The 18,710-nt window shown below is 43.8% G+C and overlaps 1 protein-coding gene across 1 annotated transcript in view; it reads right to left on the bottom strand.

Moving 5' to 3' along the window:
- LOC104129593 (b(0,+)-type amino acid transporter 1) overlaps positions 1–6,393 on the bottom strand; it is an 11,426-nt gene extending 5,033 nt beyond the window's left edge. The window contains exons 1-3 of the mRNA XM_009642546.2: positions 6,329–6,393; positions 4,548–5,301; positions 2,838–2,971 (exon numbers count right to left, since the gene is read on the bottom strand). Coding sequence (XP_009640841.1) covers positions 2,838–2,971; positions 4,548–5,291 — 878 coding nt within the window. The 5' untranslated portion in view covers positions 5,292–5,301; positions 6,329–6,393. The remainder of the gene's footprint in view (positions 1–2,837; positions 2,972–4,547; positions 5,302–6,328) is intronic.
- Positions 6,394–18,710: the final 12,317 nt, after the last annotated feature.

The raw sequence follows: 18,710 nt of genomic DNA, 5'->3' as shown, positions 1-18,710 counted from the left end.
GCATAACATCCAGCTCGCAGATGCATCAAATACTCATCACAGAACCAGACAGGTTTCTTCCCTCTGTTATTCTCACTGAATTTTTTTCCAAAGCTTTTCTAATGATTTAAAGCCTTCTTTCAGTTCCCATAACATTTAGTCGCCAGTAACTGAGTCTTGTCCAGAAAAGGCAGCTTTCCTTCCTGCCTGGTGTATATATATCTACATCCATCTACATTGCAATGGTGTACAAAGCTGTCACAACAGGCAAAACCCCCTTTTTTTGTGTACAGACGCTGTGGAGCAAATCCTGGAGATATTGCTGTTACAGCCAACAAAATTAGCTTGGAAATCACAGAAAAACTCTTCCCACCAGACCTGAAGAAATATACTGCATTATAACCTCTTCCCAGCATGCCTAAGAATGTAACCCTTTAATTCCATATGCACGTATTTCTGCTACTCTGTGAATTAGGCTTAAGCCAAAGCAATCGTTTGAATTTCAGAAGTTTGGTTCTACAACATGTTCAGACATTTATGGTTTGCTTTCTCCATAACCAAAGAACTGGCAGGATTGCAAATAGAGTTTGAGGTAATTATTTGGAAGATACAATAATCTTCTCACCTAAAAGTGAATCTTGTCTTCTGGAATGAAGCAGCATGAAGAATATTAATTGAGCAATAAATACTGGTGTTTGGGATAATTATCACATGCATGTACACACACACATACACAAACAAATGCACTGTTCATCTAATTGGCAAAAATCCAAAATTCAAAAGTATTTTAGAACACTTGGTATTTCCATCTGAATTGTATGGCTTCAAGCCATCTGTACTCTTTTTTAGTATTACCTATCCCAAACATTCAAAAATCAAGAGCTGGGCTTTCCAAAATCATGGCAGGAGCTTATCTACCACAGTAATTTAAAAAATGTAGTTTTAAAGCTTAATATCTGGGTTACGGTCCTTCAGCCTTCAAGTTACTAAGCTACTTGCAATAACCAGAACTAATTTTTTCCCCCTTTTTCAAAATGATGGAATCTGGGCATCTCCTATGATCACGAGACTCCGTAACCTCAATAACTCGAGGGAAAACAAGATATATCACAAAATTAATAGTAAAATCTTTAGCCATTGTGTATTTTGCCTTTATAAGATTGGTGCTTTGCTGTTCGGACCCTGAAAATGAACTACAGGGGCTACTGAGAGTAAGTTCTTACAAGCAAATGGAGATCTGCAGCTGCTGTTAAATCACTGGCACCAAAGAAATGCTGAGGAGAGCTTCATGAGCAACATCTGTGGCTGCACCTCTCACCACTGAACAACATTTCTCTCTAGCTGTTTTCTGGGAAAATTGTTTTATGGGGAATAAATGCATTTAAATGTGATGTGTCCTTCTCTGGCTCCTTTGTACCCCTGCTGTCCTCCTTCACTGGCCTGAATACCTGCTTTTCTTGCTCCTGAACCGCAGCCATTGGCCTGTGGCTGTCTACCTGTCCTCTGAGCTTTTGAGCACCCAGCTGGTGGTAGTTCGATGTTTCTTCCTAAATTGCACTCTCAAGGTGAAAAGGTTAATCAGGCAGGAAAAGGAGATGTGTTAAAAGGGAGGAAGCTCACAAATAACTTGTTAATCAGGAACGATGGGAAAGGAAGTGCAGAGAAAGTTCATGGCACTGCAGCTTAGTGAGGCTTTGTAACCTGTTCAAACAAAGCACTAGACCTTTAAAAGCTCCTGCTTATAATGACACAAAAGGCTGTTAGAGAACACATCTAGCAAGAGCTCAGTCAGATCTTCAAACTGGAGATCTTGTGAAATGCACACAGAAGCAAAGCCGTTGCTGACTTTTTATGAAGATGAGCAGCAGCGTAATCTCTGGATATACTGTGTCATCATTTCTGCCAGATGACTCATTTTGGGCTATCATGGACTCTGTGTCTTTGGACATAGTTTAAACTAAAGCTGGATGTTCTGGTGGAAGATCATCTGGTTAGAAGTCAATGGTGCCTAACATCTCTCGTGATGGTGCCTTCCTTCTCTTCCTAAAGTCCTTGTCTTGCACAGAGACTGTTTAATATCACCAAACACTTCAGGTTGATGGAAGGTACAAATAGTTTCTGCACAACTCTGGAAAAGCACAAGCCAACTTAAAAAGGCTACCCAACCCATGTATAACACTTCTCCTTCTCAAAGGTGTTGTGGAGAACAGCATCATTTTCCATTTCCCCACAGATGGAGAAACTGAACCAAAAAACTCTGGTGTGGTCTAATTTCCAGGTGCTGAGCAGACAGGATTCACCCAGTTGGCTCCTGTGTCGCTCCCAAACCACTGCCACTGCATTAGTGGGGCAGCACATTGCCCTCTCCACATTTCTGGAAATACCTAAAATGCGGGGCCAGTCCGCAGGTCTGGATATGTACCCCCGCTGCATCCTCAGTGTCTGTGGGGAGATGGTCCTGGTGTGCACTTCATCCCCTCTTTATGGCTGCTTTCCATGGGGAAAAACATGAGCTGGAGGGGAGCCACAGGTTCCCAGTGGGAATGAATGGGAATGGGGATCAAGGGGTGTGCTGCAGGACTCCTCATCTTGGTAGCCTAGGGGCACCTTGGGACCGTGGGCCAGGTGGGGCTGGTTGGCCTTGGCCTTCGGTGGCGGAAGGCTACACACTGCCCTGAAGGTGACGGCGTGGGGACCGGCAGCCTGCTTCCCTGTAACAGGACCTGACAGGTCTGCCTGGCCTGACCCATGCAGTACTGTTATTCCCACTGGGAATAGCACCTAAACCTCCTGAAACTCAGGAGACCACCCGTATTTCACAGGAGTGCATTGGCTGGGTTGCCACAAGCAGAGCTCACCCCCAGGTGACGGCCACAGCTCCTGAAGACAGCAGCTCAGATGGAGTCATGGCCGCTAAGTAGCTCACGTTTACCAGCAAATACAGGCATGTAACCAAAGGAATGGCGATCATCACAGCTCTGGGAAGGGTGACCTGGAAAAGGGATGACAAGAGCATTGGGTGCAGCACATTTATGCCTGCACTGGGCTTTTATTGTTTGTTTTGTCTTTGCCACCACCCACGTCTCTCATCCAAACTCCTCTGCGCATTAAGCTTCTCCATAGAGTAAGACTTCTATCCAGATTCACCTGGCAGCTTCTACACCAGTCTCCCAAGGACGTCAGGCAAACAGTAAGGTTGTGCATTTCAAAAGATAGCCTTAAAAAAAGAAACAAACCCAAAACCAACAAAAAAAGCCCAAATCTTATTGAAAAATACTTTGTTTCACAGCTGCCCCAGATGTCTGTTGCATACTTATTGATTACTTTAATATTGATTTATCTGTTGCTACTGCATTATGTCTCCTGGCGTGCTGCATCTTCCCATGAACATCCCACTGACATGGATGAAGTCCCAGTGTGCGTCGCATCACATTTAACTGCTCTAAGGGCTAAATCAAAGCTGGGCAGCACAAGGGAAATTTGCTCTAGGAAGGAATTATTTTTTTCTTCCTAGTGACAAGATGCTATCTTGGAACTTCATGGACTGTTTTAAGCCTCAATAAAATCAGCAAACACTAGCTTAGGCAGCTGAAAACACCGGAAAAAAAGCAAATAGCAGGGTGATCATAGAGCAACTGCATACATCTAAAAACCTGAAATACCAATTTTTGCATTCCCCATTCCCACTGTAGGACAAGATACAGCAATTCCTTATGTTGTTGCCTCCACCCCGCAAGGGTCTGAGTATCAGGGCTCACCGTCCCGTGGGTGGGAGTGCCACATGACCCTAGGATCTTTGCTGCCATTTAGCTTAATATTTAACTGTGTACTTTCATTTAATCTGTAAAACCTTGTGTGCTGCACTGGTAGAAAGCACACTCCATACACTCTGCACTCACGCAGCTCTTCCTAAAGATGGGTTGTTCACTGCTGAGGTGTCTGATCTGTGAAAAGGGGTAATAACGGCACAGAGAGGGCTGATGTGAGATGCAAGTGAGCTACTTCAATGCCTATAGTGTGGACAGGACAATGCCTAAAAAGTAGACTTTTAAAGACAGGGGTTATTCGGAGAGTTAGATTCCCTCTGCAGTCAGGCTTAGCTTGCTCTGAAGTTCCCCCTCCATGCAATGAGGAGAGATAAGTGGGGTTTTGATGCAGGCATTATGGATCAAGTCTTTCAGGGAATATACACTGCTAAGAAACCTTTATGGATTATAATAGTGAGTGCTTTTCTGCACAAATTTAGGTGTCTACAGTGAGATCCTCTAAACACTAAGACAAAACTTTATCCCCAAAGCATCCAAGTGCTGCCTAATAGCTTTTCTCCAGTCAATGGGGTATTTTAGTGCTTTCTTGTAGATAGGCTGTTATTTCGCTTAGGGACTCCTTTTTATCCTTTCTGGACACATCCGTAGGTGTCTTGCTCCAGAAGACAGAACAAACCAGGAGGGAAGCTCAGCAGTCTTTCCTTGATGCTCTAATCCCTTGATTACCCCTCTTAACAGAATCATAGATAGAATCAAACACATTAGCAGCAGGATTAAGTAAGTAAAACCCAGCTCGCTCACCTCAGGCTTCTTCAGTTCCTCAATCACATAGTTCAGGTTGTTCCACCCATCGTAGGACCAGAGTCCCTGGTAAAACGCCACTCCAACTGCCCCAATACTCGCAGTCGTGTTTTGAAAAGGATTTTGAAAACTCTGGGTTTGTCCCTTGGCAAGCAGCACCAATCCCCCCACCACGATCACCAGCAAGGCCAAGAGTTTGGCAGCCGTAAAAATGTTCATAATAGACGTCGCCAGCCTCACGTTGAGACAGTTGATGATAGTTAAAAGCAGGATGCAGGCAGCAGCTGTACATTTGATGACAACCTGTGGAGATGAGCATCCCGGGTAGAACGGCGCAACGGCGTATTCAGCAAAGCTCAGACAGACAGCTGCCAAGCCAGCTGGTCTCACCAGGATCACAGAAGTGTAGGCAAAAAGGAAAGCAGGAAAAGAACCAAAAATCCTCAAGATGTAAATATATTCTCCTCCAGACTCTTTAATTATGGTTCCAAGCTCAGTGTATGACAAGGCTCCAAACATGGCCAGGAGACCACATGCTGCCCAGATAAGCAGGCTGCTGGCAGGGCTCCCCATATGGTATAGCACCCACTCAGGGGACATAAAGATCCCTGAGCCTATCATAGTGCCTGCAATTAATGACACTCCACTAATCAAGCCGACCTCTTGTTTCAGTCTTAATTTCTCCTTCCCTTCACTCAGATCGGTGGATGAATGAGGCGAATCTGTTGGCTTCCTTTTCCTCATTGTGGAAATGCTAGGAGATGTTGTTAGGAGATAATACGGAATAAGACTGAGGCATCTGAACAAGGACTATCTCAGGCTTTTAGGGTTAAGTTAATAATTACAAAAGGCACGCTGAACACTGTCAAGAAATACAAAGTTACCTTCCCTGTTTTGCATTCCTTCATTATCCATCTTATCTTGGTAATTTACCATGGTTCAGGTCCTGCCAAGATTGATTACCATTGAATCCCACTGCAAGCAATGGTAATGGATAGCATGCAGCACCACCTCAGAGTCGCTCAGCACCATACTGGACTGTGTCCCTGATTAGCACCATACTGGACTGTGTCCCCGATCACCTCTCCTTTAAATCATGCTGCAAACGGCATCTGAAGTAAGGAACAGGTAAGCAAAATCCCCACGCAATCTGTACTTTATTCTCTGATTAAAGTCAACGCTCAAGCACCTGCTTTAGTCCTCAATCATATTTTCATTCCCCACTGTAAAGTGCTCAAACAAGCCTGTCACCCAGCATGCTATGGCTTTGCTTGGTGAGGAACATTTCCAGTGTCTTAATCAAAGACACAGAAATGTCTGCTAAAAACAGTCCAGAGACTGCTTTTCTGCACAATAGTAGGGGGCAATTCTGAGGGTTTTTTTCACATTTTAGAAAGTGCAGGAGGAGAAGAGTGAAAAGGCTGTCATTATATTTTTATGGGCCCTTTTTGCCAATGTACATGAGGAATGCACATCCTTACCGGACCACGATATTCAGAGGACTTTGTCACTGCTCATCATATACACATTTCAGTGCACAATCGAGAGAAACGGAGAAGTACAAGCTTTTAGAAATGCCACTGACCCCTACTTAAATATCTAACACGTAAAATTTCAGACGTTGGGGGGGTTCTGCCATAAGTCTGAATATTATAATGCACAAGGGTGTATGTTATGATCTGTGATATGTACAAAGTCTTGAGCAGAAGGGAATGCCCATATGGATTCCTTTGAAACTAAACTAAACTTTACTGACTGCAGCTGTAAAGAAGGAGAGTTACTGTCCTTGGTGGTCTCTTGCAGACTTCTGTTGTGATAAGTACCAGAAAACAGGAGTGAGACCTTCCTCAGCCCTTCACGGAAACAGCAGACCTTGAATCTTTAAAACTGTCTGTACCCCTCAACCATTTGAGCTAAAAAAAGCATGAATATAAACAGAAAAGTATTTTTACTGTTTGTCTAAAAATTCCTTCTCTTTAAATAATTTTGATTCTTTTTGCTTGCTTTTTTTTTCTTTAAATCATCTCACTAGCTTTGCAGTTTTCTGCAAGAAGCAAAACACATGGGCCCGTAAGAAAAACAACATATACAAGTCACATAATTTCTCATGCTAAAGCAAATAAAGTTGCACAAATTTTAGTATCAGGCTGAAGGCCTTTAATTTCTTCAAAGAAGCAAAAAAACTCCAACAGTGTTGATAACCCAGGGGTGTTTTCGCTACTGCTGAGCCGGGCTGACACAGAGCCCATGCCTTCTCTGCCTCCCACCCCACCAGTGAGGAGGCTGGGGAGGCACAAGAAGCTGGGAGGGGGCACAGCCAGGACAGCTGACCCCAACTGGCCAAAGGGATATTGCATATCATGTGACATCCTGACTAAAGGTATATTCCAGACCACATGACGTCATGTTCAGTAGATAAAGCTGGGGGAAGAAGAAGGATGGGGGGATGTTTGGAGTGATGGCGTTTGTCTTCCCAAGTCACCGTTACGCCTGATGGAGCCCTGCTGTCTCGGGGATGGCTCAGCACCTGCACTACCCATGGGAAGCAGGGAATTAATTCCTTGGTTTGCTTTGCTTACGTGCACAGCTTTTGCTTTCCCTATTAAACTGTCTTTGTCTCAGCCCATGAGTTTTCTCTTTTACCCTTCTGATTCTCTGCCCCATCCCACTGTGGGGGAGAGAGCAGCTGTGCTGGGCTTAGTTGCTGGCTGTGGTTAGACCACAATACTCATTAAAAAGTAGGGATTTTTTTACAGTTTAATCTTACTATTAGATGAAGGAAATAATGAGAAAAGTTTGGGGGGGTTGTGAGGGACAGTAGAAGCTATTCCTAATACCAGCTCACTGGTATTCACGAGGAAATGGATCCCAGCTGCTTTCCTCCTAATTTCAAAGTCACTTACAAAAATTCACAGCTGATCAAGCTGTAGCTTTAACAAGAGTGAAAGGTTACTTTATCTGTATCAAGTAGGTTTTTTAAGTCTTCCTAGCAAAGCTGTGAGTTCTGAGAATAAATATAAACACCTTGTACTGCAAGGATGCAAGTTAACGCATTTCAAGTTAATGGTTTGCAAAGTGCTTGAGAGCTTGGAGGGAGGCATCCCAGTAATGCAAAGTATTTTGGTTTACTTCTGCTAAATGACAGTGCTCTTCTTGTTAGCTGGTTTAGCTATTTGTAACGTATTCTTTTTAAAATTGCTAATTACGGTGTTAGGCAATGCTGGAATCCTTCAGAGGTCTAAAGGTCTGGGGTTTTCTGCGCTATAGACACTCTACTTCTGTGTGCATCCACACATGTATTATGTATACCAATCCTAATTGAAAATGTATTCACAAGATACAGTTAAATCAATGCTAAAGGAAAACTTAATACGACTACAGGTAGTTAAGTATCCTTCTAGTAAGGTTACAGGTGTATTTCCATAACTGTTCTACTGTTTTAATGAAGGAGCTTCTTTTCTAAAGTGTAAATCCAAGGTTCATGGAGGGCCTGAGAGGGTCTTTTCAAACCTTTACAGTTCCTGCTCCTAGAAATTCAGCACTTTGTAGAAAGAATCAGAATTTCTTCAAATTTGATCATGTCAAAAAAATTTCTGTAAGAGCACTTGGATAACAAGGATTGATTAACTGGTACATCAATAGCTTCAGTCAGTTCCTACAGGGAGGTCTGTTCCCAATCCCAGGATCATTGCTACTCAGTTCTAACTGCTTCTACCTAAAATAATAATGCATCTAATTAATCATGGTAAGAACTTGAGGCTATTCCTGTGGAAGCTAAGACAGTCTGATTGCTTTAGATTTTTTTTTTTTTTCCATTGACTTGTTATTTTTTTGACTGGTATCACCAGTAAGGAGCAGCCATAAGATACTTCAGTCAAACAGAATGTCACAATTATCATTGCTCAAAACTGGCTATGTCAAAGGGCATCCCACCGCTCGCCTTCAAAAGATGTGTATGAGCAGGAGTAAAAATAAAGTACTGCTTTCTTCTAATGTGGAGTAGCAAAACCTTGTTGCTCGAGCAGTCCTGTGATAAATCCCCTATCTAAACAGCTCTCACTTTTCATTTACCTTTGACATTGCAATAGGTGGTTGCCATCTACTGGTCTCAAAACAATAAGGCAGCTTTGTCGGGTGAAACATGGCTCACTCTACGTTTGGTTTTGATACTTTGCATTACTGATTAAAAAGAAACCCTACAATAAGTATTAGTTCTTCAATATTAAAGTAACACAAATAGAAAGTATACTTAAGTCATGAATGAAAATTCTCCTTAATGTGTTTAGGTCTATTTTTATCCCAGCTATAGCTACAAGGACTAGAAAAAGCTAATTTGAGGTAAAGGCCAATGTCAGTGGTAAGAACTAGACAAAACATGTGGGCAAATATTTTGCAATCATTAATTTCAGGTCCCAGGAGTAGTATTTGGAACACAGTTATGGGATTGGCTTCCCTGTCCCAGGCTTGGGAGTCACAAATCTCAGAATGGGGATTAAAAATAACCCACAGTCTGAGGATGGAGAGGCCAAAACCATTGCTAGTAACTTTCTTTGGAGGTAGATACCAGTATTATACTTACAACATTGTGCAGGGATCGAGATTTTATTTTTTTTAAATACAAAAAAAAACCCCAAAACCAAACCCCAAGTTGTATGAGATGAACTAAAGGTTAGAGAATTCACCCAGACCATGAGATGTGGGTTCAATGGCCTTCTCTACTTGAGAACATGGAAACCCACAACTCCAGGTTGAATACCCTCACCAAAATGCAGGCTTTGAGCTGCAACTGCAGGCAGATCTTGGTACATGCACTTGTGATAGAAGTAGAGATGCCTGCTTAAAAAGAGGGAGGAAATAAAGGCTGAAAAAGTGGAGCTCTGAAATAGGTCTTGAGCCCAGAAGAAAAAATGGGGCAGGAGAAAACATGTCCCAGGTGCCCTGTGTGAAAGCAGGAGAAAGGAAAGAGGACTCATTTAGAAGTGCCGGCCTGGGGAAGGGGTGCCCTATAGGGTTTGACTCTAAGCCTTTATCTCCTCAGCTCAATTCTGAGGCCCCAAACAGCCCAGCTTTGGGCCTCCACCCCGCTGGAGATGACCTGGACTCACGGTGTCCTTGTGTGGTGCTGCCAGCCCCTCTGCACCCAGGGGCCAGCACTGCATGGTTGCCCCCAAGGGACCAGGCTCCTTGAGATGCCTTCCAGCAACGAAGCCCTGGCTGGGACTGCAAAAACGCCAGCGTGAGCTGCAGCTAGCAAAAAACTCCAAAACAAAACCAAAAACCAGCTTGGGTTACTGGGAGCAGGATGGGGGGGAAAAAAGACATTTCTTAGGATGCATGACAGCCCTAGGCTTCACAACAGGAATAATCACTAAAACGGAGCTTGTTTAAGTTTGGACAGTAACTGCCTTTCCCTGTCATGTTACAATAGCAGATCCAAGCCCAGGGGATTAAGATGGAATCTAAAAACCAAGAATTTACCATAAGCAGAGTTAGGTCTTCCTGTCTGGGTCTGCAGACAGCCTGCAGCCGGGCTGCAGGAAGGTGAGCTCGCCCTCCTGCAGTAAGGGCTCAGCATGTTCTGGTTCTGCAACGATTACACTTAGTAAGATTTGCTTTTCTTTTACAGATATGCTGCATGAAAACGTATTTGGTGTCCCACGTGCTGCCAAGCTGATGCTGAACATTTTGTTTAGTTATCTTACTGCATTCAGGAGGAAGCTACGGGTGTCACAGAATCACAGAATGGCAAGGGTTGGAAGGGACCTCGGGAGATCATCCAGTCCAACCCCCCTGCTAAAGCAGGCTCACCCAGAGCAGGGTGCACAGGAATTCGTCCAGGCGGGCTTTGAATATCTCCAGAGAAGGAGACTCCACAGCCCCCGGGGCACCTGTTCCAGTGCTCCATCACCCTCAGAGTAAAGAAGTTTTTCCTCATATTCAACTGAAACCTCTTACGTTTCAGTTTGTACCCATTGCCCCTTGTCCTGTTGCTGGGCACCACAGCAAAGAGTCTGGCTCTGTCCTCGTGACTTCCACCCTTAAGATATTTGTATGTGTTGATGAGGTCCCCTCTCAGTACTGCGTGTTCTCTGCGCGGCCCTATGGAGCTGGGCATAGGGCAATAACAGTCCCGCTCTTATACCTTGCATGGGTGTACTCTTAAATAAAAGGACTGTTACAGAAAACAGTGATGGAATAACACAAAGTAAGAACCGCAGCTGAAAATAAGATAATTACAACTTTCACAACTACTGAACCCAACCACTGCTTGGAAAGGTCAAGAGTTGTGACTTCAAGTTCAGTTTACAAACATTTTATTTTTATTACAAATATAAAATAATTATTAGAAAGGTTTAGGATAAAAGTAGAAAAGATAATGCTGCTTCCGATATGGTTAGCGTGCCATTCTGAAGCTAAACAAGCAAATAAGGATTGCGGCTCTACCACTAGACGCTGCAAATGTTAGAAACCAATACAACAAGAGAGCATCCTAGGCGAAGATCTCAGCCATAAGACTGAGAGCAACAGAAGGGTATCTGTGTAAGTGTTGATTCCCCCGGCTGGTGGAGCAGTGACTTCACTTAAAAAAAAAAAACAACCCCAAAACAAAAACCGAAACTCAAAAAAATCAACAGTCTGAGGCTGATGCTGGCTCCAGGGTTCCACATTTTGGCACTGCAGGCAGTTACTGTATCAATTGCCACTGCTACATTTTTTTTCACCCACTCAGGCAATATTACACAAATTTCTTCCTTCATTCCTGTTTACATCCATATTTCCTGATTTTATGGCTATATATAGACACAGTGTATAAATGTGTATGTATTCGCAGCATTCCAAACCTGTCCTGTTTTCTTTAACTTTACCTAGCAGCACTTTAAATTATCCTCAACAATTTCTTTGCATTTGTTTGCACTCTTAAGACCTCCTTCTAAATTTTGGAATTAATTTTTAATTTATTTATTAGGTTTAATTCAAGATTAGATTGTCTTCTCCTGTATGAAGTCTGGCTTCCAGCCTCATTGTCAAATGAATGCTGTCATTTTAAATACCAGAATACAAATCAACATTTTCATTAAAACTTCCTACCAAGTGAGTTGAAAAATAATTAAAACATGGCTGTATTTTCAACTCTGAAATTCTGTTTAATCAGTGAAATGCACTCCCACATTTATGAGTAGATGTATAATAATACTTTCACTAACACTAAATAGTTTTATTATTTTTACAACAAACTTTTACAACACATGCTTAGAGCTTAACCTGTAACTTTACATTCACTGCGTTAGGTGTCATTTTATAATAAAAGTGTCCTTTGTGCAATTCTTGTCAAAAACATCGTAATCATACTGGCCCAAATAATTCCAGTTTTCCTTAGGTGAAAAGGGGACGTGGTAACTGCAGGTACTTAACCTAGTGCCTTAAAGATTTCACCAAAACCGATACCTATTTTTTAATGAACCCCTGGACCAGAAGTGACATTTGAGGCCCACAGCTCCCTTTCCCAGCCCACCCCACTGCTGCCGCGACAGCATCTTCCTCCCAGCCGCCCAAAGGACCGGAGGCTGTTTGCTCTCCTGCCTCTTCTCTTCTTCTTAATCGCCAGGGTGAGAGGGATGGAGCGTCCAGCTTTGGGAGCGTAGCAGAGCAGAGGACCTGCATGGGGGTCTAGGAAAGGCACCCAGGGAATTGTGGCCAGTAAGAAAAATAGGGTAACATTGCTTGCAGCAGCTTCTGGAAGTTTTCTGGGGTGCCTCTGCCTGTTTGCTTTCCCTTGGTGACAGTCAGAAGGGCAGGGTGGGGCTGGGTAGGCTTATCCCTGCGTCGCACGGACCGCTGTCAACATGTGCGGGGCAGATCTTCCCCTGCTCTTCCCCCACGCTGGGGTGGGATGTGCTTCAGCAGGCCATCACGGCCAGCGTGAGGTCAGGCTTTGCCCCTGTGTGCCCAAAAGTTTTGTTTGTGGAGCAGGTATAGGCTGTAAGATGGGCTCTGGGCCACGCTTAGAGCACCGTGAAGTTCATCTCCTGGAATAAGCTCAGTCAGGGATAAGGGGGCTCAGCCTGTCCCTGTGCCAGTTACTGCCTTGCTTCTCAAAATGCTAGGACAAGGGATTAATTTTAACACTCTGTTTAATTATAACCTCACTTTGACTATGCCAAGTATCATGGAAAAAAAAATGTTTGCCTGGAAATGTCACATAGGTTAAGACACTCTTTTCTGTCTCTGGCTGGTGCTTTATGAAGTTGCGGCAAACATGTATTTTGCAGCTAATGCTTCATCTTGTACAATTTTACCAATAGAAAAACTAATGATCTCAGAAGATAGTGATATGTTGAGACTGTAATTACTCCCATCTGTATGCTTTGGTTAAAGTTATAAATAGATACGAATAAAAGGAAGGATGAAATGGATTACACATCTTTTCTTGGCCTTCCAGGGGAAGTATGCGTGGGAGATGGGGACCAGGTTTTAATTCCATTTGGTAAATTTTCATTTGAGATTGTATGAAGAAAAGAGCTGTGCTTAAAGGCCTGGAGGACTCCTTCTGGTCCCAGATCATAGCTTCCTAATTGCCCCTGTCTACGAATCTGTCAGATGATAAATTCATGACGTAATGACGATGTCCAAGAATCACTCTGAAGTAGTATTGTTCACTGGAATGCAAACTGGATGAATCTACGGACGTTGTCTTCTAATTCTTAGCCCGTAGCCAAGATGAGTGGAAAGGCACTCGTATTTACACGCACAAACTTCCTGTTTTGCAGTCCACTAACAGGATGTATTACAAGGGAAGAAGTTTTCCAGCTGAACTGGATTTCCGTCTGGAGCCAGCTCCAGCCAGTAGGCAAAGCGAGCCGCGGGCTGTGGGGTGCGGTCGGGTGCCTGCTCTTCCCGTGCCAGGGAACTGGGAATTGGTTATTCCCGTTTGAACAGCTAATCTCTGCTTCCCACTTGCAAAGCCCTTTGCTCCGTGTTGCAGGAACGGCAAAGGTACAGCTGGATGGGCGGTGGGTGCCTCCCCCAGCAGCTCCCACAGAACAACAAAGTGTTGCTCTTCCTTCTTGCTCTGCCTTTTCTATTTTCTGCTACAGATGCAGGCTCACCCTTGGGCCCCCACCCCAGCACTTGGGGGGTGCGGATGCACGAGCGGCTGTTGGGCCCTGATAGGAGATTAGCCGAAGGCAGGGGTCCTGCACTGCAAGGGAGCTGCCTCAGAAACAGAACTCGAATTTTGCAGTGTTAAAAAATACATTATTTAAGCCCGATGAATTTTTTTGTTTTGTTCTGTGTTTGACTAACTGCCTAGGAAGAGGGATGCATTGGAAACAGAAAAGGTACTTTAGAAGTCTGTAAAACCCGCAGATGTAATTAAAGGTAAACCCACATATGTATGAATACATTGTCGCTATTTACGTAATACTTTATGCAACACATGCATAACATTGACACCTACTTTTCAGTCCTACAGCGCTCAACCATTTTGTTTACACTCAGGAAGCAAGCTAGGATTTCCCTTCCCGAATACATCTCTGGCCGTGTCTGTTCCCTGCGCTATGCCTTGTTGCTCTGAAGGCATGTTTGGCACAGAACAAGGTTTGGGTTCTCTACATGGAAATGGGGGCCAGTGGGTATGTCTTCATGCTGTAACGGTGAGTCAGAACGGGGGTCTTAACTAGCGCTGAGCTAATACGGCTGTGCTGTGGTATGCAAATGATGTGTCCTGTCACGTAGACATATCTTCTTGTTTGTAGTCGGCCCCCTTGACACTATGCAAGAACAGGAAATTCTGGGGAGTTTCAGGTATGGTCAAGATAGAAGAAAAAGAGATAGTCTAGTGATTACACCACAAGAGCAGACGTGACCACAGATGTCCAATGTTACCCTAAGCAAAGCCCGCTTGGTGGTGGGCTGCTTCTTCAGAGCCTGATCATAAGAACCTACTGCAGTTGGGAGGATCCGTATTTGATACAGCAATAGGTAGAAGGGTGGTGGTGAACCTCAGATGAGGGAAATTATATAAGCCAAAGGGCTGTTGCAGATCATTCTTCTAGTTTATCCTCTGTGCTATGGCTTCTCATTTTTGAAGATACAGAGAATTTCTAGTTCATGCAAGTTAAGTTGGTGAGGCTTTTGCAACAAAATTAAAACCTATGGATATGCTGTTAGGATTCTTAGAATGTTTTTCCTTAGGAGAGAAAAAGAAAAAAAAAACCACATTCTTCCCACTCTTCCTTGTTTTGATGTGGCTGAACTATCTTACTCTAAGTGTGCAAAAAAAAAAATACTGGCTTTTATTCAGAGCTCTTGTGATCGCTTCCATTGCCTGGGATATTTCTTTGAACTTTTTTCCCTTTTTAGAAATGAGAGTGTTTACTCATTACTGCTTAATTTATGAAGTGAGTGAGAATCAGTTTGATGCTCATCTCTGAGGTTTCATTCTTTGTAGTGGGTATAATAGGCAATCTTCGGTTCTAAGAGCCACAGTCTTCATTCAGCACGAAGAGTTCCTGGAACTTAATTCTCCACTGGAAAGAAAAATATACTTCTATTGAGGCACGCAGGCTTTTTTCCTAAGATAAGCATTGATAGCCACTCTGTTGCTAATGAAGTGAATGTGAATCTAACAACCAGCTGGCTTTATCTCTGGCCTGGCCACTCCAAAGCTATTCGCATTCATGTGCATGAAGTGATGCCATTAGTTACTCGGGTTGTGTCACAAGCACTGTCGGTGGTGGTTGTGACTCTGAGGTGTGGTTATGAAGCTTGTTTATACCTCAGCCAATTATGAGGAGGTGAATGACTTGGGGACAAAAGCCGTCTTGCTGGTGAAATGAGTCTTCAGCTGACACCTACCTTCTCGGCCATTCTAGCACAGACTTACTTAGCAAAGCACTTCTTTTTTGGGACAAGTTCATGAAGATACGTGCTGCGGGGCTGCGCACTCCATTCACTGACACCTCCTCTCGTGCTTTTCCTTTAAAGCGCTTGCAGAACAGCTTCTTTGGGAAAGCTGATCATGTCTACAGGAGCAATGACGATGTAACGGAACGACAAGGCATTTTAGAACTGTAGCAATGATTAAGTCAAAAAATGGGATTAGTGACAAGCTTTATTATAATTCAGCTGTGAATTTTCTGCTGGACCGAAACTGAAGTGTTCTCGTTCGCACTAACTCAGTATGGTATGCCAGTTGCTAGCTCGTCCAAAAAAAAACCAAACCAAAAAACCCAGAATAGATGGTGTCCCTTGAAGAAACTTACAGTTGCACAGACAGATAGCGGAAACAAATGGAAATACTACCACAGCACTGAGCAATAGAGCAGACTGGGCTTTTCAGCGCACTGAGAGCCTGGCTGTTGCCAAAGGGGCTTACAGGAGTCATACTAAAGGAAGGCCTTTTTGTGCTAAATGGGAAATTGGAAGGATGCAAAGTTAACTCAGAAGAGTTCTTCCTAGACACGGGAAAAAAGCTTGAAGATGTGTAGTTTTAAACATTAAAATTGGAGAACGGATGCAGTTGTACACAGTGTGCCAAATGTTTCTGTATCCAAAGAGAGAAGGTCGAGACAGGAATAGGCTGCGAAGCTTGGAATTGAGATATTAGTATTGGTACAATGAGACGTAGCGGGAGCTGAGCTAATGAACAGGTTACATGGTCAGAAGCAATAGAAGAGGCAGAGTTGGGTTATCATGGTGAATGGCTGCGGCAGGGAAAAGCTGTGTTTGTGAAGCAGTGGTGGGGCAAAAGGATGTGCGGAGGGGAAAGTCACTCTGTATGGAGTCTGCAGCTTATAAGCACCTTTCTCTGAGGCCCTGGGGAGAGGCTAGCCAAAGGGGACGCTTGGCCCACTGGGCCAGAGTTCTTATCTCAGTTATCCCTCCTATGTATTACGGTCACTGCTGGCCTAAAACATGAAATACTGACCGATTCCTATAGCGATGCATTTAGCAGCAAATCTTGTCAATGCAGTATTTCAGACTCATTGATTTTTTAATAAATTCATTGTATGCCTGTTGACAAAGTGGAATCCAGAATTGTGTGCCTTGATTCGCCTCACAGTATGTGGGAGAATTAAGAACTTCAGAACGGGATCTGCCCCTGTAAATGCACGAAACGCAGGTCTGGGTCAGCCTATCTTACAGAGATGTAGGTAACAAGGGATGTGCTAAGGATATAAACCACCACGCCAGGGCCCTTCTCTGGAACGTAGACAGGTAGCTCTGCTTTCGAGCTGCAGTGCTGTGCTTCTGTGAAGGTGAGAGGTAGTTAACTGCGGCTGTTATTTCAGAGAACGGAGCGAGGCTCACCTATTTCTGACCGCTCCCCTTAAGCAGTAAGATGGTAGTTAGCCTGGGGTTTAGATTGGGGGTAGTCAGACTTAGGGGTTGGACTAGAGGATCATTAAAGGTCCCTTTCAACCCAAACCATTCTATGATTCTATGACTGCAAGGCCAGCAAGGCCATTAAGTAGAAAATCTGAGACGAACATCTTTAATTCTTCCCTGCAGAGCAGCCCAGCTGCAGCACAGGGCAGCCAAAGTAATCTGCTGGGTTTTGGGACTCTAAGCCGGACCTGTGGATCTTGAGCAAAGGAATCAAACCTGGGTGCTCCCCAGTCCTGGGAGTAATGGGTGTTGCACACTTTTTTTAAAAAGTGCAACCATTTGTAGGTACCTGTGTCTTTTCTGGAGATGCTTTGAGAAGGTCTACCATATCCTGGTGTTGGGGTTTTTTTTTCATTTCCATGGAGGAATACCTTGGGTTTAATACAGGTTAATTGTTTGCTACCCTGCAGGATCTAACAGCACTGTCAGTCAAAACTGCTGGGGGACGTGGATGTCATGGCACAGCAGGACAAATTTTGTTCACGTGGAGAGTTTTAGGTCCCAAAGTTTGTGGCTTTAGAAAAAGCAGCCATCTTCAGGATTAGACACAGGCTGAGTGGGGGTGGGTAGGACTGCAGCTTTCGGTTTCTGTGAGGGCTCTTCAATTAAGTAACGTGTCCAAGGTCTCCTAGGAAGACTGTGGAAGAAGGCAACAGCATCCACATTTTCTATATCCTCGGTCACTTCTCTAAACTGCAGGCTGTATATTTGTTTCGTATTTTTCATTGAGGATACTTATTCGCAGGAAAAACAAAGCATAACTGTGTTAATGGAGTTTATCTGAAATGTTTGGAGTGTAAGCAGAGCCCAGTCAGCTGTTAATACCTCCTTAAAAATAAGAAGAGCTAGGAAAAGCATTTTGTAATGCAGTGACACCAAATTAAACTATCTAAAGCATTAAGTACTTCTAAAGTTTCCACTCAGAACTAAGGTAAGAGAGAATGACTTTTCTTGAACTATTTTAGCCTGAGCCAAAAAGATTTCGTGCCATTACTAAATTGTGAGGTGTGTGGTGCCGGAATTTTTTTTTGTTTTCTTTTTTCAGAAAAATACTTGAGAGAATAACCAAGTAATTGTAATTCTCAGATCAAATGCCAAACTGGTTGCACTTAAGCTTTTTTCTGTTCCGTGATCAGGCTGGGTTTTTCAGTACTGAGGAACAGACCGATGGAGAAGTCATTCAAACTTACGCTGATCAAATGCACATTGAGTTCTTCCAGAATGCTTAATGCTTTATATAAACACTGATCAGAATTATCCAGGACAAATAGGGTCCCCAAAAGCGTCTGAGCTGGAGAGCTGGTGTAACGTAGACTGGCTGCTGTAGGTGTTCGGGGTGCTAAGAGTATAACAGGGTTTTCTTCCCCCCCAGCCGGTCTGCATGAAGGGAAGGGCTGACTTGGAGGCTGTGACGTAGAGGCCTTCTCTCCTCAGGTAAGCAAGGGAACGGGCTTTTCAGCCCCGCAGCCTCCCTAGAGACATCCCGAAGGTGGCCATGGGACAGGACACTGGGGATCACAGGGATTAGTCACGCCAGCATCAGCAGCCTGCAGGTGTCTGGGTACTTAGCTGACTAGTATTAAGCCGAAGAAATCATTTTCACGTCTTGGGAAAACATTTCTATCTTTACCACGAGCTGGGAACTTTCATGTTTTTAACCATGTCTATAAATACTGAAAACAGCGAGGGTTTTCTCCTTCGAGACATCTCTATTTTTAAGAACGCAGTTGGTAGTCGCAGACATCTCATCCCCGCAACGGTCGCCACCCGCGG

This window comes from Egretta garzetta, unplaced genomic scaffold, assembly GCF_000687185.1.
Source record: "Egretta garzetta isolate BGI_Z169 unplaced genomic scaffold, ASM68718v1 scaffold87, whole genome shotgun sequence".
NCBI lineage: Eukaryota > Metazoa > Chordata > Aves > Pelecaniformes > Ardeidae > Egretta > Egretta garzetta.
Note: the sequence above shows the minus strand (reverse complement) of the source record. Positions and strands in the feature narration are given on the sequence as shown.